This window comes from Strongylocentrotus purpuratus, unplaced genomic scaffold (genome assembly GCF_000002235.5).
Source record: "Strongylocentrotus purpuratus isolate Spur 01 unplaced genomic scaffold, Spur_5.0 spur5_scaffold_7, whole genome shotgun sequence".
Classification (NCBI taxonomy): Eukaryota; Metazoa; Echinodermata; class Echinoidea; order Camarodonta; family Strongylocentrotidae; genus Strongylocentrotus; species Strongylocentrotus purpuratus.
In genome coordinates, this window is record NW_022145613.1 from 16,283,033 (window position 1) to 16,306,870 (window position 23,838).

At 36.8% G+C, this 23,838-nt stretch overlaps 2 protein-coding genes across 4 annotated transcripts; one reads left to right on the forward strand and one right to left on the reverse strand.

The window, feature by feature from the left end:
- Window positions 1-1,933: 1,933 nt before the first annotated feature.
- On the reverse strand, window positions 1,934-8,738 carry LOC583583 (ras-related protein Rab-20). The gene is made up of 5 exons (XM_783487.4): window positions 8,559-8,738; window positions 7,240-7,333; window positions 6,561-6,620; window positions 4,967-5,172; window positions 1,934-3,967 (listed from the first exon to the last, which is right to left on the reverse strand). The coding sequence occupies exons 1-5, from the start codon at window positions 8,585-8,587 to the stop codon at window positions 3,688-3,690; spliced, it is 669 nt and encodes a 222-aa protein (XP_788580.1). The 5' UTR covers window positions 8,588-8,738; the 3' UTR covers window positions 1,934-3,687.
- Window positions 8,739-10,760: 2,022 nt separating this feature from the next.
- LOC753079 lies at window positions 10,761-23,733 on the forward strand. 3 transcript variants are annotated; one of them, XM_011663750.2, is made up of 4 exons: window positions 10,761-11,105; window positions 18,684-20,372; window positions 21,721-21,786; window positions 22,748-23,733. In XM_011663750.2, exons 1-2 carry the CDS (start codon window positions 11,073-11,075, stop codon window positions 19,284-19,286), a joined length of 636 nt encoding a protein of 211 aa, XP_011662052.2. In that variant the 5' UTR covers window positions 10,761-11,072; the 3' UTR covers window positions 19,287-20,372; window positions 21,721-21,786; window positions 22,748-23,733. The 3 variants fall into 3 exon arrangements, with proteins under 3 accessions (XP_011662052.2, XP_011662053.2, XP_001181128.3); XM_011663751.2 differs by lacking the exon at window positions 10,761-11,105 and adding an exon at window positions 12,614-12,851 and having other exon boundaries at window positions 18,687-20,372; XM_001181128.4 differs by lacking the exon at window positions 10,761-11,105 and adding an exon at window positions 12,616-12,851.
- The last annotated feature ends 105 nt before the right edge of the window (window positions 23,734-23,838 follow it).

Sequence of the window (23,838 nt, forward strand, 5' to 3'; positions counted from 1 at the left end):
TTTGAACCCTCGATCCTTGGATTGAGAGTCAAGTGAATGAAACACTCTATATAAGATAAGTGTAAACTTTCAACACTACACATGAACAGGTGAATGAATAGCAAATGGATGTGAACAGAGGAGCTGTGGACCAAAAGAGGTTCTAAGTGCACTCACACACAATGTATGAGAAGATAGATCATAAGATAAAATAAGCAGACTGTTTATGTTGTATTTTTGCTTTGTTTTTCTATGAAGGCACTTTTTACCACATCTGCCTTCTTTTTTTACCACTAGATCCGAAATAACTCTTTGAAGTGAGTTGGGGCGTTTTCTCAGTACTTTGGTTTTGATCACAGTCAAATGGAAACCTGTACGTATGCACATTGATGCGATACAAATGCTAGAATTCAATGTCTGAGACAAACTTTTAAAATGTTATCATAAAAATTATTTCTAGAAAACAAAAATGATCTGAGATAAAGTTCCATCTGGGTTCACAGTGCACTGGTAAAATGATGGAATATTAAAGATAATACAAAGTTTTGGTATGGGGTCAAATGAACATATTAGAAGCATATGCGATTTTACAATATTCAATGATCGTTGTCGCGATTGAAATTATGAAACTCTTTATGCTGTATAGCTCCCTCTCAAGACTGATATTACTTTAGCTGTAAACAATGTTTCTTGACTACAATCTACCAATTTGCTATTGCCGTTTGGAAATTATACATGTTTATCAGAACTGCATATTCTAAGATTTTCATGGAATATCCTTAGGCACTATTTGAAATATTTGAAATTTACCGAGAGCACCAGTAAATTTTTTAATATTTAGTTTCTCGGAAGCAGAAGTATTTTAGGGGCTTAATTTTCTTTTGGTTATAATACATTCAGGGGCATCCAAATATATCAAAATTTTAAAGAATTACTATCCATTAATTCTTAAAATTTCCAAAAACTTTGCATTACCTTTAAGAGGAAGAGTAAATTTATTTTATCAGTCATTGTAATGAGCCAGGAATTCTGATTACACTGTAAGACAAATATCTTTAAAATGGACTAAATGAAATGTAACAATCACAGTGGATATTTCTTAAAATTTAATTATTAATCAATAATATTTATCAATATTTAAAAAGGGAATAATGACACTGGCTATAAAAAAATATATATTTTGCCTGAGATGTTAATGATGAGTTGTGCTATGACAGTGACCTAAGGGTAATAGAGTAATACAAGTTCTGCATTCACCTTGTGCTTTGTAGGCCAACTAACCTGTCGGTGGTAAACAGGTTTTATAACCCTCGTCTTTAGATTCAGATCCAATCACATGATGTCTGTCAACTTCAAGGGGAAGTCTACCCTGATATTAAGTTGATTTTAATACAAGCAGAATAAATGAGAGGAACAGGTCATTCAAAGTTTGAGCAAAAAACGATGGAATGCATGAAAGTTGTGCATTTTTGAAGGTGCGATCAATCAAACACAAATTGGCAATTCTGTGACGTATCTTGAGACATGTCTCCCTATTTACCCCGGACTTTAAAAAAAAAATGAAAATCTATTTTTTCCCGTAAGACAATTTTCAATCATACATTCATTCTAGCTATAATTATTGCAAAAATGTTTTTGTACAACCTCTGTATGTAATAAGTCCTATTCCGTCATCAATAACTAAGAAAATGAGAGTTAAAGGAAAATATTCTGTACAGAGCAAATTGGAGAGGAGCTTGCAAGATACGTCACAGCATTGCCAATTTATGTCTCATTAATTTCACAAATTCAAAATAAATAACTTTTCAATTTTTAATCCCTAATTTGTTTCTTTCATTTTCTGCTGGACTCCCCCTTTCATTCCCTTTGGGATTATTCTGACCATAGAGACTTTGGACAAAAGAACATTGCAACCTTTGGCATCCTCCTATAGTCTATCAAATTCTGTTTCCTATTTTTGGTGGATGTGCAATTAGAGAACTTGTTTTGACCATGAGTCTAAGGTTCATATTCCATAAACATAAGAAATATGCCTTTCATGTATATCTAAAACATACCATTTAATATATTCACTAAACGAAAAGGCCTCGATGGCGTGAATGTATCGAAATGTACAGAACTATACAATTTGGTCCGAGTGTTCACAAAATACATGTGCTTGCAGCAATCAAAAGTATCAAATTCTAAACTTTCTGATTTAAAATGGTTGCATTATTGGTTTAGAAATTATCAAACTGGACGGCTTCAAATTCCTGCCACATGAATAACAACTGTATTAAATCTGAAAGACTTAATTACATTTCATTCCCATCTGATTTGGCTTCTTGTGGAAAATTTATCGTAACACAAATCTCGACAGTTGAATCAAAGTTGTCAATCACTCTGTGGCTGAAAAACTGAGAACATTTATATACCAGTTGTAAATGCAATGATATGATGAAGTTTACCATGTAACACAATGTATATAACAAAGGATGAACATTTGAAATATGGTCCAATAATAGTTTGTTTTTTTTTAAAGACTTGTGATTTTGCATTTGAAAATGATCAATACAGAAATAATAAAAGCTAGATGTTTCACGTAATCATTAACAATAGGGTTTACAAATGCCAGCAAAATGACTTTCATGTATGAAAAAATAAAAATAAAAATAAAAAATGAAATTCTTGCTGTTTGACATTACAGCAGTAAGATATTAAACTATTACACACAAAGATCAAAAGAACAAAGAATCAATATAAATACAATTTTTAAATATAACTCATAAAATATATTTTCTCAAATACTGTACAAATCATATACTTTACACTTAAAAGTATGATGTATGTGTACTAAACTCAGACAGAGTACCAGGGTGCAATATCAGTACAAGGTGGCAAAAATTGGACCTGGCCTTCATAATGTTTCAAATTTATACCCACTTTTGACAAATTTTTACACTCAACATTACAAGAATTTAGGGAATTGTTCTTTCTTTCATGATCTCTTTTACTGCTCTTATCCTTCGCAGCTGCTATAATTCTTCTTAACTTTGCTCAGAAACAAATTTTTAAGTAGAGTGAAAGGTAGATTTAAAAAATATATATATTCATAACATAAACATGAGCAATATTAAGGGAGCATGCAAATTATGGTACAAATTAAAAGAGCAAAGCAATATCTGGCAATTTTATCTGGGTTTTACAACAATGTATCACCTGTTTGGAGCCAGAAGGGTGTTCGTTCATTCACTTAGCGCAGAGATAGCACTCTTCTGGCCCTGAACAGACATAATAACATTACCTCATTAAAAACTCTGCATGAACAAAAATCAATTATCGCTACCGCGACTACATATTTTGGGCCATAGAGGGCAGCACCGGCCATGGGTACGATAGGCAAAGGCACTTCCGATTCCCATATACAATGGGTCAAGAATGGGTCAAGGAAAGTCTGATAGAAAGCATAGTTTCTAAACCAATAAACTAGAAGTCACAGATTATAACAGTGCCTACTTAGATCTCATCAAATCATCGGGGGAGTTCATAAAACCTGAACAATAGTTTAGTAAACTAAGGAATTAGTTCACACTGCTGTACATTCTCGATGGAAGCTGGAAAAGACCTTGTCTTATCATCTACCCAAGAATCGTATCTGTGCATCTGCCGACCTGCGCAGTGTGGGAGGGAGGTCCGCATCCACCGTCGGACATCGTATTCGCGGTAGGGTCAATTGCAGCATCCTTTCTTTTTGAGCGTTTCCTTGGAACGTTCAGAGTCTCCGCTCATGTCTACAGTGTCCTTTTTCTGTGGAACGTTTTCCCCTGTCCTTGGCAAGATACTAGTGAAAATATACTCAAACACTTCGTCCACATTCACACCGGTCTTGGAGCTCGTCTCAAAGAAAGGGACAGGGATCTTCCGACTAGGATCCTTCCTCTTGATTTCCTGAAAGCGACTTGCGTTGAGTCTGTAAGCAAACTCCTTGGCTTCCCCTTGAGCCACTTGCCTGAAGTAAAATTTAATAGTAAACAAACTATTATTAACATCAACTTTATTAATAATTAATGAATAAATGGTTGAACAGATTGTGTGGCAGCTACAATTGATGCAATAAAGTTCAAGTTATTTGTTTATTTGATGTCCCATACAATACCGAGTATCGTGTAGTCCTGAACATAAATTTACATCAAATAGATAATTTATGTGATAATTTACTAATAACTCAATAAAATAATCAGATATGTGGTTGGTAACTTATGGGACAAAATAATTCTGTTTTGTTTTCAGTTCTCTTCTACAAATTTATTAGTGCTGTAAAATATTATAATTTCCAATTTAAGACAGTTGATCACACCCGCTATGGCAATCGTGCCTTTTCTGTTTGTGCCCCCCAATTTTGGAACAAACTTCCCCACAAAATATGTTAGTCCCCATCTTTAGAAACCTTCCAGAGTAAACTTAAAACTTGTTTGTATGTAATGTAATCATATTTCGTTTGTTAATTTACAAAGCGCTATGTAAATGTTCAACATTATAATTATTATTATGTAATTGTTATTAGGAAATTGTTATCAGAATTATGCTTCATGTATAATATTGTTGTAACTTGTAGGTTAACATTACTTTGTATTTTGTTAAGCACTTAGAAACGTTGTATTAACTCATATCCTGCCATAAGGCTGCAAGCACGCTACCGTTATAGTGCTTTGTACACGCAAGCACGCCATCGATTGGCTGCTTAATTCACGCGAGCGAGCCACAGCTTAGCTGCTTTATGCATGCTCGCATTTGTAATAGCAGTTATTGTTTATGCTCATTGTACTGTGCTGAGTGCTTCGCATGCATTATTGATCGCACCATCAGATCATCAGATTATCTCAAAATAAACTTGGCACAATGGAGATTAGCCCTGTGGCACTGGGCTGTATTCATTATGGCAGGATAAGAGTTAAGCGCTTTATAAATGTAAAATATTATAATCATTATTCTGTTCTCCCTCTGCTACCTGGTATTGCTGTTGACTAGGTCAGACTTCATTCCCGTTACACACAGGAGACAGTCTTCCTTGGCGGACTCAAGGAGCGGTATATAGCGCTCCTGCAGGAGCTCAAAGGTGCTCCTCCTCGTCACGTCGTACGCTATGATGGCAGCCGATGCATCGCGGCAGTAGAAGGAACTTAGACCCGAAAATCTCTCCTCCCCAGCTGTATCCTGCATGCAGTTCAGGGAAATCAAATGAATGGGCAAAAATAGTGATGGTAAGCAAAAGTAAATACATGATCTAAATGAATGAATATAGCTTTATGATAATAATAATAGTCCGTTCCTGTACTGTATAGCGCATATTAATACAAAGTCTCTCTGCGTTTCCAAAGAGCTTTGGAAATTATTACCCTAGCTTTAGCTCTGGCAACTGATATCAGCGCACAGTGCATTTCAAGGAATAATCCTACCAGGTACCCATTTACCTCACCTAGGTTTGAGTGTGGCAAATGTAGATCAATGTCTTTTCAAAGGACATTAGGGCCGTGGCGGGACTTGAACCGCAAACCTTGAGATCCACAGTCTGGTGACATATCTACTCGACCACAACAACTCTACTTATGAGTAGCACTGCAATAATTATTACAGATCAATATGCCACACCTCTGTTGAGCTAGCAAGATTGTCCACGGAGAAACACCAAAGCTTACATCCTAAAGAGCTTTGCAAGAGGAATTCTACTTTAAAGCCTCACTGCACGAGTTTGGCCAAGAGGGATTAGATCTCCCTACATGGTCACTGACAGGTGGTTATCTCATCAAATCAGCTATCAATTAACATAAGAAAATGAGGATCATGGGGGACCAATGGTCACCGATTAGGCATTGTTTGCTGTAATAGAGGGCGCAAGTAGCTATAAGTAGTTCAATGGGGCTTTAAGCCTAATGATAAGTAAATTATAAGGCTTGGTTATCAGTATTTTGTAAGCTGAAATGCTCCAAATAACATCTTATCTCATACATAGTTTACCAGGTTATTTAAACAATTTTAAGAAAGTCAAAAGAAAAATACAGAAGTGAAAAAAATATTTACCATGTCAATTATCAGTTTGAAATCTAACCACCAGGTCATCATTTCAATAAACCATCAAAAGTACAAGTTTGCAAACATCCTACTGAAGCTCATGTTAATTTTAATACGTGCGTTTCATTGTACATTTATTTTGTTGTATTGTCTGTGAACTTGTACTTCAGACTGTTACATAAAAAGATGCCCTGAGGGACTACAAAAGAATTAATTCTGATTACTAACATTTTAGCCTGTAAATGCAAGAAGGTTAATTGATGATTCAGGCACATAGACAGAAAGATAATGAGAGTGTCTTTTTGTATGTTTGTTTGTTTGTTTGTTTGATTGTTGTTATTGTTTTGTTTCTGTTGTCATTCTTTGTTTGTTTACTTTCTGAAAAAGATCTTGGGATTTTCCTGAAAATTTACAATTTAGATATTCAATCCATTTGATTCCTGCATATATTTCTTGTCATCAAAATTGGAGGCATTGTTTAATACGGTAGCTCATATAAGAACATAAACATGTATAAGTCATCCCCTGCTTACCCATAAAGCCACATTGCTGTTTCCCCACTGTTTGAGGAAGAAACATGCTCCAACAGTTTGCTGTAGAGTAACAAACAATGAAAACAAACTTTATCAGGATATCCACATTACATTTTGACTTCAAAGATATCAAATTCATATCAATAAATCATTTTTTCTTTTATTATTCAAAAAGAGATATACAGAGTAACAAATGTGTTTATGAGTTTAAGATACATGCAATAATCATACAGTACTCAATATTTCATTAGTACAGTTTGTTGAACTTGATACCCATTTTGTGACAAACATACCCTCATGAATACCACGTTATATCGTCATACAAACAACTCTTTTTCTCTGGGAAAGAATATTTTCTATCATTCCATGAACATGGATGGTGCCTCCAAGACAGTTCATCATAGTCCATTAATCTCTAGAAAATCATGCAATTCACAACAATCTTCCACTGATTGTAATGTTCTTTTAAATCTTCCTGTAATTCCCCTTGGACTAAAACTTCTTTATGTATAGCGAATGAAGAAAAATCTTTTATTGTTTCTTTTAAATTCAGCATATATTCTGATGGGATTACAGTAATATTTATGTTTCATGTTCTAGTGCAATACCCCAAGACTGAGCATTCAAAGGAATACCGGTAAGTTAAAATTTTAATGTACATAAAGAATAAGATACTTACACCTGGATTTTCTGTGAAAACTCCATCCATATATCGTCTAATGAATGTAGTTTTCCCAACCGTCGCATCACCAACAATGACAACCTTCACATCACTGGTTTGATACAAAAGGAGAGGTATGAATATAATGAAGCATTATAATATTGATAATCTCTTTGGGACTAGTATGAGTGTATGGCAATTCATGATTATCTGATGAGCCTCAATAGACCATGTTGAGTTGTAGACCTTGTTGGCACAAAACTGATGGTTTCCAATTGTTTTACAGTCATTTTGAATATGACGAAGGGTAGTCAGATTTGAATTTTCAAGGCCCTAGATTTAAAAAAATTGTCCCTTTTGCAAGTTCACCACTACAAAATAATAATCTGTTATCAATATTGCCTTAATTTCGTTTAATTGATTTCAATCTTAGTAAGTTATCTAACAAAATCATATCTGACAATCATTGCAGTCCAAATTTAATGTCCGTGTCAGGTCAACTCATTTATTTACAAAGTACATGTGTAACTTTTAGAATTAAGACATTAAAAAAATAACAAATTTTCTTATTCTTTTCAAAGCAATCGTAATCTCTCTCTGTTGTTGTCCCTCCGCTTTTCGGAGATCAGCGAGTTCATCGCAGTTGGAGTGGTAGGCTATATAATCCTTAGTAGGAGGGTATGGAGTGCAGGTGATGGGCATGAACTTTGTAAAGATAATGAAGTGTCATCTTTGAAATAGAATCATTGACAGTGAAAGGAAGGGATTGTTTATATCGTAGTCTTACTCTAGCACGAGCTAGTCAATTTTAGTCATGATGATAGACATGATCGACATAGACCGAGTTAAGTTAGTAGATCTAGATCTAGTTGTAGATTGCACCATGCACCTGGCTCTCATAAGCACACACACACACTCATCAGTCTGCAAGAATCTCCAACTGTGAAGGAGGTAGACTTACCCAAAGAAGAAGAAGAAGAATTAAGAAGAAGACTGTGTGCACCAACAAATTTGAAAATGTATTTGTGATAAGTCGATTGAATAATAAATAATGAACAATGAACTACATAGCCATAGGCCACTACAAAATACCGTCGAAAAACAGCAAATGCACATGAAAATCCTAAAGCCGTCGGCCGTCTGGTTGCTTACTTACAAGCATTTATGATTTCTTAGCAGTCAAGTAAAATAACAACCATTCATTCATTCATTCATTCATTTATATGCATCATTGCCTTCAACTCAAACTCAAACTATGTCTGTGCGTAAATATCAGCGTGTGGGACTGAACTAAAAAACATATATATTTTGTCACGTCTGCAATGCTAATAACTCACGCTTTTTTCTTTTCTGTAGGTCCAGCCATAATCAATTCAAGTTGAAGCCACCACAATAATAACAACAAACCACTCTATGCATCCCGAAATTCATAAAATGACTATGATTTGGTTGGCAATATCAAGAGCGCTTGTCTTGTCAGATGACTATCGACAATGATCGTAAATAGATTATGACGTATTGAGGAGGGGGGAGGGACCAAGCAGGAAGCGGAGGATTTATTGTGGTCCAGCATGGAATGGATTTTTATCTCGTCAATCTTTATAGATTTAATCAAAGGAGGATATATTGGATGGAGGTGTGATTTCGTTATGTGCACTTTCTAGCCTTAAGTTTAATATAATGATATGCCACACCCCATATCGTACACCTCCTGCTCCCCCCCCCCCCCCCCCCCCTCCTCCTCCTCCCCTCCTGCATCCGAGGGGCCGCTAAGTTTGTTTTATATTGCAACGATCTCAAGGGATGCATGAATCTTTATTTGGAAATGTATGTAACTTTTGTATATCTCATGATCTAATGTATATGACGCATAGGGCCTACTTGACGAATATAATCAAATTAGTCAGTAGGAACTGAAATATCAGAGCATAATTTTCATCTCTTTTGTCATATATTGCCCATGTAATTGTAATTGTTTATAGTCTTATAAGGTAGTTTAGTTTTTTTTTTCCTTCAAAGTAATTAATAAAGCATTCGAGTATTATATTCTTTTGGGGGACCTTGCTCTAACAAGCCCAGCTTCTATAAGGTCTCCTCGTTCTTTCATGTACAGCACATGATCTTAATGACATATGTTGAATATTAATATTGCACTTCAAAATTGTTTATGTTTGTTATATTGATAATCTGCTGTTCCTGTTACTTTTTTTTGAAATCCTTTGTATCGATTTTTGTGAAAGAAGAAATAAAATGAACTATGAACAAAATAAACTAATAGATTGAATTTGAATTTGAATTAGAATTCAGTCAACCAACCTCCACTCCGATCCCATTCGCGCGCGCGCTCTCTTTCTCTCTCTCTCTCTCTCTCTCTCTCTCTCTCTCTCTCTCTGGTGGTTTAAGGATCATACAAATTTGACTGTTTCGAGAGCGCTCTAAAATATACTAAAAAAATTAGTGATCATCTGATGACTGTTTTTGTCGATAGGGAGAGAGAGAGAGAGAGAGAATCTGAAAAGGTCGTGTAAACTGAGATATTTTTAGAATCGTTACAGTGCCCTCTCCCTTTGTATACAATATCCCAGATCCGCTCCTGGTCTCTCCTCTTAATTTTATGAGCAAATGAATATAGTATCGATTAAGGATAGGGGCAAGGTTGTTTCCCGCAGGTGGACAGCTGTTCTTTTGTTGTACAAGTACCGCCAATTTAATTAAAGGAGAGCTAAACGAATAATGATAGAATGTACGTAATGATTATAGCAATATAAGCCAGGCCTATTATTATAATCATACAAAATTCCCTAAATGCGACGGGTAGGGCTAAAACGACTTGGCATTGAGTAAAATATTCTTAAAGTTGTTTTACGATTATGACCAAAAAAAAATAATCAAGAATAGTCGCACAGATTTAATCCAAGGGCAAATTTCATGATTATTATACTAGTAGACAATTATATTATAGTAGACAATACAAATTCCACGTCTATACGTCATGCTCCAGAAGCACTCTGAATTATTTTTTCGATAGCCCCGGTGTTTTGTTTTTCCTGCGCTGGAGGAGGTTGGGTGTATCAAAAGAGGTGTGTTTACATAAGTATGCACCCGAAATTTGGGTTCTTTTCATGAAAAGGGAGCAGCTTATTGTAAAATATTGTCCTTGCATGAGTCAGGAATATATGAAAAGAACTTGTCCTCTGTATTCACTGTGGGCCGACTTGTGATATTGGTATACACGTTTTACCCCGCGGACTGTAGACAATTATAGTTGACCAGATTGATATACATGGACTCATTATCATCGCAATAAAATTGTCACTGGACAATTCGTCAAAATAAGTATTATACCCTGCTTTGCTGGGTTGCTTGAATAGATTTGAGATTGTGAACATCGACGTCGACGGCTCACAAAAAATATTGTTATTGAAGGATAAGGATCGTCGGTGAATGTCATCTTCTCTCAGTTGTTTATCTTCAAAATGTGAATAATTATGATGGCCATGTGAGTCATCTCGTGACATAATTTGTCTAAACAAGGGCTGTTGTTTCGTGATCTAAAAGGAATGGCAACAATTATGTTCATAAACATTTGTCTCTTGAGAAGATTGGACCAGTAGCTGCCTCATGCTTCGATTCTATAAGTGACAATGATCTGTTGTGTGTAATCGTATGATTTCTGTTTGAGCATTTTAGACATAACGGCCGTGAATACATGAACTTAACTTATTGACAATAATAATAGTGATCGTGAAATTACCTCTTGATCTATCGAAGAACCCTGACAACTTGATGTGATTCGGACTTATGTGATTCATCTTTATTTCTGTTGGGATTATATAAAAGGAGATTTCATCATGAATGATGATACGATGAGTGCAATCCTTGAGGTGAGTTACAAGTCAAAAAATAATCTGAGTTATTATTGTTCTTATTGTCTGACGTACGTACAATCACTCTCTGATTGAAAGAATTATGAGGATTTTCTTGTTGTCACTTCGGCAAATATATATGAAGAACTTATTATTATGCCTATATAGTCGTCTGCATACGAGGCGATTTGGGGTACTTGTAGCTAGACCCCCCCCCCCCCCCCTCCAGAGCCCCCGAGGTCGAGGATTTTTAAAGTTCCGATATTATGTTCGGGAAATCACAATTTCAAATTCGTTCAGTGAATTATCACATTCATATCTGGGCAGCTGGATGCCCGAATACATTTATAGTCGGGCAGCGGTCGAGGTACTAACTAGTCCAGTATCTGTACCTTTTCCGTTCGCGCGGCCCAATCAGCTGATCACACAACTTTGACAGTATATAATAGTCCTCTCATTCTGTAACTTTCTTTTCGATGGTACTTTGGGGGATCGCGCGATGAGTGGAGACACCGCGCTGTGTGTGGGATAGAATGTGATGCATGTGATAGAAGAATAAACAAATTAAAAAGGGACAGAAGCTGGACTATTGAGCAGGCACGTAGCCAGAGTTTGATGTCTGGGGGGGGGGGGCACCTACATAACGACCGAGGTCAAAAAAGGGGTCTAAAAAGTTCAACCGATCTTGGAATTATTTTGCCCCCCCCCCCCCCCGTGGCTTCGTGCCTGCTATTGAGATACCCGAATACTGCCCGAATATGTAAATTATATTAATTTGTGTAAAATGTAGAAACTATAATGTTGTTATTCGGAAGAAAGGCGTCAGCCCCCCCCCCCCACTCGCAAAGTTGTGTCCGTACACCTGCCTATTAACATTAGTATTTGCAATCTTACTTTATTTTGTAACTTGCAAATGAAATTTGAGGGTCAATTTTTAATGAGCTGTAACCGTTATCGAGAAGGTTATCCTCTTTTTTTTAACTTTTAAAGAAGGTATGTTAAAGCATTACTTTAGGGCATCTTTCATTAGAAAATCTTGCTAATGTATAATATAACTTAGACGAGCATTTAAAATGATGAATATTTTATTTTAATCTGCTTCTCATGCGTTTGTAAAATATCAGTGTAATCGAAAAGTTAGACTATAATGATCGAGGTAGCAATACGAGTGTATGGATGATTGATTCTATCAACAGTTTCTGTTTTTCAATACAATTCTTTATAATTTATTCTGAAATAATAGACGAAGAGCTGTCAATATCCAAGATTGTGACGTCATCTTCCTCTTTGAAGACATAGTTCCCCCACCGAAGGGGGAAATAAAAGGACCATTCAACTCATTCTGACCCTCACTTCACCACAATAACAGATTGTTACATCAATAGACAAACTGTATTAAAAGCTCCTCTCACTGATAATACCTTTTTACGGATTTAGATCCCTTTGTGTGACGATCGACGTACAGAATCATGGGGGTGGTAGTTTTAAAGGGAGCACTGGACCGTATAGATGGAGAGTTCATAGCTTCGTGTACTGTGAGCACAAAATACAGGCTATTGAGATTGCATGCAAAGCCGTAACTTTGCGGAAATCCTCAAACTTATATCATATTTATTATGAGGGTGTGTGCTGGATTAATATAGTCAAAATGGTGTGGACGATAACTGTTTGGTAATTTCTTGTGATTCTGATGCTCTATCTATCAACCTGACGTCGAGTGATTTGGATGTCATGGATCGCTTTCCCATAGTCGACTATCCACTGGTATGTGTATTCACTGTAGACTATTCACTAGACTAGTGATATCTCCCACATTGTCTACTCCAGTCTCCAGATTACATTGTAATGTACACATCAGTGGAATGTATTGTTTCACTGTATGTGGCAGTTGTATATGATCGCTATTGTGAATATCACGCTCTTTAAATATACTTTTGTTTAATATTGTTCATGTTGTTTGACAAGACTCGAAAAAATACGACAACTGAAAAGTATGTTATACTGTACATTATGATTATGTTGACGCCTTAACGTGTACATTATAATGGCGGAATGGGTGTGTCTATTCGAGAGGGATGGGCAACTGGCAAGGTCGAAATAATCTTTTAAAAGATAGCTATCGAATGATCTCTTGTATAAAATGTTAACAAAATAATAAAATAATAAAGTATGATATATGCAAAAAAATAATATGAGGATACTAAAATAAACTTATCTGCAAACACATCCATACTATAATTCGTCCTACTGTACACCCATGCTCACCTTTAGAAAGATTAAGTTATATTAAATTAACATTCAAGCAACATGTGCATGCACATCACACACTGTCACACTTCATCAGATCAAAATTATTGGAGAAGGAAGATGGAACTTGAATGACACATAAACCTATCAACTCTCTGCATTTATAAAGTAATCAGATGGAACTAATTACTCTGTTATTCCTAGAGGTCGCTCCTGTGAAATTGTTAAATGAATTTTTACATTTCGTATTTTATGTGTTCATATACATGCATGGAACTTATGGAAGCCTAACTTACCTCTTGGAATTATGAGGGTATTTTTGTCAACGATTTTCCAACTACTTTTATTTATATGTGGCACAACGCAATTGGCATGATGATGGCTCTGTTTGAATAGAACACCGTATTTGACTATTGGTGTTATGCTCCATTGATCAATTTTATTGTCAACTTCTTTTGTTTTCAATTGGCCTTCAGATTTGTCAAGTTTAAAGAAGGGTGTGAAAATATGATAAATAATCGATTTTTCAATCGAAATCGTTGTTAACTTTAAGGAAATTTATAAAATGTTGTTTGATTAAAAAAGATATAGATATACACTGTATACAATAACATACATGTAGGCTACTACTAACAGTTCTACATATCAAACAAGACCATAAAGTTTCATTCATTTTTAGCATTTCCTGAGCTTTGCATTTGCTAAATTGGTTCTCAGTTGCTTATGACATATTGATCGATCTGACACGTACACGTACACGTACATGTACGTGATACTACACGCATCAAGTATGTACTCAACTGCCCCTACCCTCTCCACCCCCCCCCCCTCCTCCCCTCCTCCCCTTTACATTACAAGTGTTTTCAAACTTTTATTCCCCGCCCCCAAATGTTGACATACTGTACCACGTCCACGCATGAGAATCAGTGGCATATCCAGAAATTCATTTTAAAAAGGGGCAGAATCATCCCAAGCAAGATGCTGAATATTACCACACCATGCAGCATCGTATATGCCGTAATAATAAACCATTTGAAATTTGTATTTACATTTTTATATCCATGTGAACTGGGGCAGGAGGGGGGGGGGCTGGTATCCTGGCTATATCGTATATGCTGAATGTGACACTGGAGATGAACCTCGATTTCAGTTTAAATATTGACTGTCGGGTTCCAATCTCTTATTGAAACCAGCGTTAAAAACCCATTCTCTCACACTCAACGCCCTTTTGGCAAACTTCAAATACTTTTATTTGCATTTCTGTACGATCGCAAGAGCTCTGCAAACACTTTACTTTTACTTTTGATCGGATGAATATTCACCATAATAACGAGAATTCAGAATGACCATTCACTATCAAAAAAGAAACCGAATGTTATGGATTTACGTATAGCGAATTGGATTTTGTAAGAAACTTTCGGTCTTGACAGGCGAAAGTGGTTCATAATTTTGCAAAATGTTTGGAGTGTATCGAATAGAGCGATCATATACCGATGGTTTTTGGAACGGTGAGGTAAGCGATATCAATTTTTAGAATTGGCTTTTGCATAATAATATAGTTTTTCTTAATGTACTGAATTGCCTTCTAAATTCATATTTATTCATATCCCACCATGCCCAATGTGAATAGTATTGAGCTCATTTACTAATTGACTACTGTTTTCAAACCATAGTAGTAGTACTAGTAGTAGTAGTAGAAGTAGTAGTAGTGTCAATGTCTCCTATACATGATATCTACATTTTGAGAGTACTGTTGACCACTTTAGTGATATATAAATTATGATCCTAGTCGAGAAATGATTAATGCCCTTAAATAACATTTGTGAAACTATATGAATCACTCACATACATATCTGAGAATAGAAAATGTATACCAAAGAGGTGTCTTAACCATTCTCTTTTAATAAATCCCCCTCTCAATTTATTGGTGTAAATGTTATCGAGTGCCCATGCATGCAGCTATAACTTTTCCAAAACTCTCAAAGAGGCAAAATCGACATGCATCGTCCATTAAATTATTTCTTCTTCATCTACATTGCATAACATTTTCAAATTCAATTACTTTTTTTTGTTAAACTCGTATGTAGCCCCGATTTGTATTTCACCTGTTCCTTAGTTCAGAATAAATGTCTCCCCGTTAAGAATTTAATGAAATCATTTTTTTAATCTGAGGAAAATGGCGCACAGTTTGAATTAAAAAAAGAAATTTGGACATAATCTGAAAAGGTAATTTAAAAGATAAACCAAACTGGTTCTAACCTTATAATTACTGGCATTGATTTCAATACACTGTCCTAATCATAAAACTTTTTCTTCAATACACTGTCCTAATCATAAAACTTTTTCTCCGAACCTTTCGAACTTCAGAGTCATACTTTCCCCCTGATTACATGCAGTTTAACGTTTAGTTCATATTGACTTCATAATATATTAAACATTGTTTATTTTTTAACTTTTGAATTGACATTTTTTTTGTAGGCGTCTCGAGCATCTCTAGATATTGTCATTATTATTACAATTATGATTAATGTAAATGTTAATTTGATTATTATTATCACCATTATTATTATTATCATTATCATTATAATCCTTAGTATTATTTTTGTATTTGTTATTAGAATTATTGTTATCGTTATCAGTAGCATTCATATCATTGTTATTATCATTGCCATAATTATTATTATAATTAGTATCATTAGTATTCTTCTTAATATTGATGTAATTAGCTCCTGAAATCTTTAAATTCTGGCTGTTTTTATTCATAGCAAGTTACTTTATGAAACGTGACACAAGTTTACTCTGTAAACTCCGTTTGTCGTGCCTACCGAGTTTCTCTAGTAACTTACAGGGTTCTCCATGCATGTAAAGATTATTCGTGCAACAGTGCCTCTGTGGAAGAAAATGTTGCCTGTATGTCATCCATGCCTTTTTGTGACAATGGGGCGCACCTATTTTGTAATTTGCACGCACTCTAACATGCGAGGTCAAGGTGCATCGTGGAATACAAGCCGTTTGTTGGTACAGTTGATATTCATGTGCATAATGAATTATTATTGGGTGAATCTACGCGAGAGTCCAAACAGGAATGAAAAGAGGCGAGGGCGGAACGGATTTTGATTTTTAATAGAGTTTTTGTTGTTGATTGGGGGTGGGTGTTTTTGCATTCGCCTAGTTCTTGTGTCAACGCGTTAACAAAACATGACAAATGACATGTACAGTGTAATAATAAATGATATACAGAACCTCTTCTCTCTTTTTCTTTCTTTTTTGGTGGGGGAGGGTCTTTTTAATATTATTTAAGGCAGTTTCAAGCAAAATTAAGAGCCATGTGTTTCAGTAAGGAATTCGGAATGACGCTCGACTATCATGGACAAACATGAGAGCAAATTTCACAATATTCCCCCAATATTAAGAGAAATTTGGCTTTACGCTTTTTGTCCGGATAACGAAAAATAATTATGACACATATTTGACAAGGTTTATTTCCTACTCGATGTAGTGTGAACAGTATGAAAAGTCTGTGGTTTGTGGTATTAACAAAAGCACTCTAAACATATAACTCGTAAAACAATTTGAAAATAAATTTCCTTGTCAAAGCTAAATTTGAAGCGTAACGGACATGACAGATGAAGCATAATAATGGGCATAAATATCCCTTTTTCCTTGCTTGCTGCGAGGAGAAGCAAAAGTGACAGGGTGAAATTAGCTATATTTTAGATATCGGGGTTTAATTTTTTTTATTTCTAACTTTAAAATTAAAAAGTTTTTAAATGCTTACCTCCCGCTTTTGTAACTTGATTGTCATCTAAAAAATACCAATCTGTGTACACGGTACACGGGCCTTCACAGTGGCGTACGCAGGGGGGGGGGGGGGTTTAACAGTTTGAAATCGGGCCGAAAATTTCGCAACGACTCAGCCAGCCGCTGAATAAGGGGGGGGGGGGGGGGGGTAAGAGGACACTAATTTTTTTTTTGGTCTCGAAATTTGAAAATTTGATATTTTTCTTCGTTGGGGGGGGGGGGAATAAGGTCACCTTTTTTTAGGTCTGCCATGGACATGATTTTTTTTTTTTTTTTTTTGTTATAATTAAAAAAACACAAAAACAAAGGGGGGGGGTTAAGGGGGTTTTCCTAAAAAATACACACATAAAAATACCAGAGGGGGTTCAACCCCAACCCCTGATCCGCTATTGGCAATGAAGAAGATAGCGGCTGAATCTAGTAATGAATATACAATGTTGCAATTTTGTATAATCTAATATGCTTCCTAGGAGAAATTTCAATTATTTAAACATATTTGTGGCTTACACCCAGTAGACAAGATAGATTGATCGATCTGTAATTGAAAAACTAGTGAGAAAAAATACGGAATTGTATACAATAATGTAGCAGTTTTTTCTTCATAATATGATTAAGGGTATGACATTCTACACGGTGTGTAAAGTGTAAACGTGATTTCTACTTAAATCTTAAAGTTTAAAAATGCAATCACAGTGACGTTATCACGATTTTGATAAAATAAGTGTCTCTTAGGTTTTATTTGATCTCAAAATAATTTCCGACAACAACACACCCCCCCCCCCCCCACCCCTCCCGTCCGTACCAAGGCACATTCCAAACAACTTCACTCTGGTGACTAGTACTCAAGAGATCTACCCCACTCCCTGACAACAATCCCCCTTGAAGAATAATACAAACGAACATCCACTGAAAGTGCACTCCTTGCGTTATAACAATGCCCCTTCCAAGTAAATAAATGACTGCTACGAGTAATGTGAATTTCCAACTTTCTATTTGCTGTGTGCTCATTATTTCGCCCTTAGTCCTTACATACACACAAATTAAAGCCCCCCTTTTGTCATAAATGGGCTTACATCTGTTTTTGTATAAGTTACGTTCCTTGGCAGTTTTAACTAAAGGTCGTAGAGGTTTTTTTCTGACTATAGCTACATGTATTAACTATAAAGGCAAATGCAGGATTTCAAACATGCAGAAAAGGAGACAAACGTGACCAATAGATCATACATATTTTCAATAGCATTTGATTAACTATTCATGGATAATACAAGAATTTAATTGAAATGAATTAAATGTGAATGCATGAAGCAAAACGTAGCTGCATGTAGGTTAGGTCGTAGCTTCGTTCAGTTTATCAGTACATGGACGTGACCTTGCTCTATAGATGTCTTGATAATTACTCTTCATCTACCATAGATTGTATACATCATTCTGTGCAGGAAACTTTGAAAGTGATGTAATATTGTGTGACATGTTTTAAAGTAATTCGTCAGTTGTTTTTCTCTTTTTTTTCTTCTTTTTTTTTTCTTTTGCTTGCTCTCTTTCATGCAGCAGGAGGATGAACACTCGCCTGGATACGCGACCATCATCACCCCTTCTCCGAGAAACAGCAGGAATTTCGATCTCGGAGCCCCACTTGGTCCTTCCAAGACACGCGGCGGTCATCAAAGCGTCATCGTCAACAACGCAGCCAGATCAGCACACGCTGAATTCCGCCATAACTCTTGGAATGCCAACCCAAGGAGTGGTGTCATCATTCAGCATCTCAACTCTATCCCGCCGGATGCAGAGCGACCGCAGATAGTGGAAGTCACCGGGATGGATGAAGAGGACGGCGATGGTCGAGGCATCACCAATCCAGATTACCCGAGATCCGAGCCCGACAGGAGCGGTCAGATTGACGAGTATCCTACATTGCCGATGGATGCGGGACCACCTTTGCCGGACAGGGACTACCATGGCAACAGTGACAGCAGACCGGATATCCAGCGCTTAAGTCTGAATGCGGGAGATGATGGAGACCCACCTAGGGTAACGGATATCCCTCCTTCGTTTCCACCTCCTCCACCCCTCCCCAGGTACAACGATCCGAGGAAAGCTCTACACAACCTTCAGAAGGGAACACCACAACACAACTGTCCCAAGGGAAAATAGAAGTAGAGGTACCTGAAAATCAAGAAATCCACATAGTTCTGAGGCGAGCACTTGCAAGAAATTTCGATACAACTCAACCAAACCAGGATGAAGCAGACCAATCGCAAGGGGTAGAGACGGAGAGGGTGTCTAGCTGCACACAAACTCGTCATAGTCCGCTGCAGTCAACCCAAGTACAAACGACACTTGACAGGCCTTCACGTCGTGATGACCCAAGTGAACGCCAGTTGGACAATCGAGAGAATACCGGCCAGTCCGGCGAGGGGACTGATCAAAGATCGAATCATCGACAGTCTTCCCAAAATAGAGAATCATCCGATCACACTGAATATGGACCAGATGCTTTCCACCCTTTTTCTCATCGCGAAGACCATCCAACGCAGAGGCCACGCTCGGGTGTGGAAACTGATACCCGCCCTCGACGATCATCACGAATAATAGAACAAATTATTATTACAAGAGAAATCGATCCGTCTACTGGTCAGCCATTTGAATCAGCACCGGTACAACGGCCCTCAAGACCCCGATCAGGACATAACATTGCCTACAACAACTCGGTACGTGATAGCGGCCGCAGGTCTCGCGGATGGGCGCCATTCAGTGAATCGCAGCGACATTGGTCCCCGGGAGATGGAAACGAACATGTGGAACTTACTGGAATTGTGGCAGGAATGGAAACGGAAACAGACCGTGGAGAAGAGTACAGTTATAGTTACATGCCTCGCGAGAGTGCAGAGCGAAGAGGAAGGACAAATCAAGGGTATGACGTCAGTCCTCCTGAAGACCGACGACGTCCTGATGTCGTAAGAGTATCTTCCAGACATCCGGCTTGGGATGAAGGCACTGGCGTTCCCCCACCCCCTCCATACACCGAGAGAGATGTTTCACCTCCACAACTCCGGTCGGCAGGTCACGGTTGGGGTAGATCTAACAGACGAGGAAGTTGGGCAGCAGCGGATAGTGACAGATCTTCGACCGTTGCTGCAGGGTGGACGCAAAGGACACGGGTAGTGTTCGCAGTGATGCTCCTACTATGCATTATCCTCCTTCTGGCATTAGTAGTAGTTGTCGCCCTGTATTTCACTAGTAAGTTAACGATTTGAAACTTGTATCTTATATACATTAATAGGCCGTACCAGGCTGCATGATCATAAAATCAAGTTCACAATGACGGGGGGGGGGGGGGGGTTGGATCAAAGTTATTTTTCAGCAAACCTACAGTCTTTCATCAAATTTCAGAGTTTTTAGTCTTATATTTTACTCTTTTATACGCAAGACACAGTGTGAACTTATGAAACTTTTTTGTTACAAACATTTTCTTTTTAAACATCCCCAACCGCCCTCCTCTTCTTTCAGAATATTCTGATCACAACACCTTCAAATTGTTATACATTGATGATTTTATACCCGTTTGAAAATAAAGGAAGTTAAGATATTATGACATTGGTTCCGGTTCCATTCCTCAAGTTGACTCTAAAAATCTATAAATTGATCGTGCGGGGTGGTATGTGGGCAGCATCGCGTGTTCCACAGCAGTGGCGTTTCCAGCACGGAGCCATTATGTCCCACCCTCCTTTTGTCAGAAAAAAATAATTAATAACTGTTTCAATGAGTCTTTATAGCACGCAGGGTTGCCCGGGTGCATTCAATCTTTCTCCTTATCAGGGAAGATTCGCCCCCACCCCCAACCCGCCACTGTTTATCAATTACGCCTCTGCTCTTTCTAGTCAAGCTATCACCAGGAAAGTCTGATGTATGCTCCCTCCCCCCCCCCCCCCCCCAATCAGATCAGTTATTTTGTTACAAATTTTAGCCACCCGCTGCTACCAACAATAAAACATTGTCGTTTTAAAGATCTATTAATTCGGTTTATATCAAAGGCATCCAGACGGGGAATGTGTATGCTGCATACGTCTCTGTGTATGGCTTTTAACAGTATCATAATTTAATAATAACAATAATATAACAAGAAACAGAATCAGGGAGGAGACAAATACTGTTATTATACACCGTCTGTAATGAATGTTACAAGTCATGATATCATGTCCCTGCTTCATTGCAGACAGCTAATCATCGATAGGCTGACAAGTTACAATAAGCTAATGAAATGACTGCATTTGATAGGCTCACGATCAGCGAATTCTACTTCAATGTTTGCCCTTTTGTTATTGATAACAAGTATTATGAACTGTAGGGCCCATTTTTGGATATTATTAATAATAAGAAAAATTGCACAGAAATCTGAATATCTAAAGAAAAACGGTCGTCTGGGGAAACAGAATTTTGATGGAAAGATGAAAATGGTTTGAATTTTTATGGTGTTAACTAAATTTTGTGAAGAATCACTCGCTTTTAAGGTTTAAAAAACAACTTAAACTATAACCTATATCAAATAGATTATTGATTCGAGTATATTTTGTTTTCATCCGTACAGCTGGACCAGGTAAAGACTGTCTGAATAAAGAAATGTGCGATTCACCATCGATCGGCTATATCGCCGGTAAGTTTGTTTGCATGAACACGCTAACGGCTATCACCACCTTACGACCTTGACTACGACTGTCGTAGTCGGGTCGTAAGTCAGATCGTAAATCCATTTCTAGTTGGGTCGTTTTAAGCGTTACATTAGCTTCGAGTCGATGAAAGTTTTACACATGCACAAGTGTTACGGAGACGTATGGAATTCGGGGGAAGATTAAATGAATCGGTAAAGTGTCAACAGTGGAAGAGAAGGAATGGATTTATCACAAATGACAAATATCATCAAGAAGAAATATTTAATTTGATACACAAATTTATTGAAATGTACATGCGGTGCATTAGCGAATTTCGTTTTACAAAGCTTATATATTATATTATGCACCTCAAAAATATGAACTTTACATGCTACCCATGCAGGCAAAATCTGCAAATTCCAAATTTGTGTTCACCCACTTGTTTCTGGCCTGGTTTATACATATCGGATAGAATGACACAATATGAACAAATTATTATAATGTTTTTAAATACTTGTCAACTATCATGCTATACTGGTGTAGGTATGGAATTAAATAATGGCAACACTTTAATCCCAATATTGTTAACTCATTTTGAAAATGTGATACTTTTCTTTTTATACCTTGTTCATCTGATTATTAAAAATATTCAAACGTCTGTAAACTCTAAATTCAAGATAAAACAAAATTGCAACCCCAAATTTACGTTTATGCACACAAAAAAACGGTCACCCGTCGACAGTTGCATAATTACTCGTTAAAAAAAATATCTGGAGCAAAATGTCAGGACACCAACGTGTTTTTTTTTACAACAAATTGGTCTGAATTTTCCTGAACTGGTTATCGAATGAAAGTTGGCCACATTATTCTCATATTGGACAATTTATTTTACCCAATATTTTATTTTTTACATTGCATGAATTAAAATTAAATATTAATATCTATCTGTTATCATTCGCTTCGCAGCATTTTGTGTTATCGGATTTCTGGCGTTCATCTTCATGCTAATCGGTATCATCCTCTGCTGTTTCGCTTGCCGGATATCCAGAGATAAACGGATGCAGGACTATCCGGTGTCAGCTCGTCGATAACAAACCAAACCGCTTTCAACTCTAGCCTGTGCCATCTCAGTATAGTCGACGCCGACCAGCGGCCCACGAGACTAACAATGCGTCGGCCTCGTGAACCCTCAATGAGGTTAATAGTCAGGAGGCTCGCGCCGAGCAATGCTGGTCAAAGAGCTGCGATTTGTCAAAGTCCTTCAATCAATCGCAAAGTTACAATTAAGAGCAAAATTGTGAATGATATTTATCAAATTAAACTTTTGAAAGCCGGACCCTTAATGCACACATAGGCCTAGGCCAAATCGATTTACAGGTAGTAATGTGTAGGACATCTACGATAATAGAAATAAATCAGAGACAAACTCTCGACTTAAAAATTGGGCTTCCTAGCAAACAGCTTCTACAGAAGATACTGCTGTATGAAATCACGAATTATAATTTTTCTCAAAAAATTGTCACAGTGTACATTATGCGTTATTGGTTAATTTGTTTGAACCTTTTCAGCCGGAATCAGTTACATGTACCTCTTAAAATGTTGCCTTAGTTTCATCCCAACCTGTAGCCTATTATGTTACAAACTGCATGTAGGTTTTTTTGGGGGGGATAGCTTTGCTCATTCCTTTTTTTGATAATGATAATGATAATATCCAAAACGAAGCCTATATTATTTGTGTTAAAATGATTACAATTTGGATAATAAATCTATAGTTTTTCACTTGTTTTATAGGTTTAGAGTTATATATTATACACGTCAGTACTATACATTGTCTTTCATATATCATTGTAAATATATTATGCTTCAAAAATCAAATACTGCTTTGTATATATAGCATCTGCATGTGCACATAAAATTAATGTATATTATAGACCTAGGTCCCAATTGCGTAAGATGAAGCTTTTATATACTGTATATACAGAGAATATTTTTGATTATATCGTCTTTCACTGTGATGAAGGGAGAAAGATAGGGTGATGACGATTTACATTCTCAAA

What these genes read in the sequence shown, in the direction of transcription:
- LOC583583 (XM_783487.4), bottom strand. Translation starts at nt 8,587, where the DNA reads ATGGCTGGACCTACAGAAAAGAAAAAAGC. An exon ending in ACAGCAATGTGGCTTTATGG is followed by an intron (nt 5,173 to 6,560) that starts GTAAGCAGGGGA and finishes AACTGCATGCAG; the next exon opens with GATACAGCTGGGGAGGAGAG. An exon ending in CTAGTCAACAGCAATACCAG is followed by an intron (nt 3,968 to 4,966) that starts GTAGCAGAGGGA and finishes ATTTTACTTCAG; the next exon opens with GCAAGTGGCTCAAGGGGAAG.
- LOC753079 (XM_011663750.2), top strand. Translation starts at nt 11,073, where the DNA reads ATGAATGATGATACGATGAGTGCAATCCTTGAG. An exon ending in CGATGAGTGCAATCCTTGAG is followed by an intron (nt 11,106 to 18,683) that starts GTGAGTTACAAG and finishes TCTTTCATGCAG; the next exon opens with CAGGAGGATGAACACTCGCC.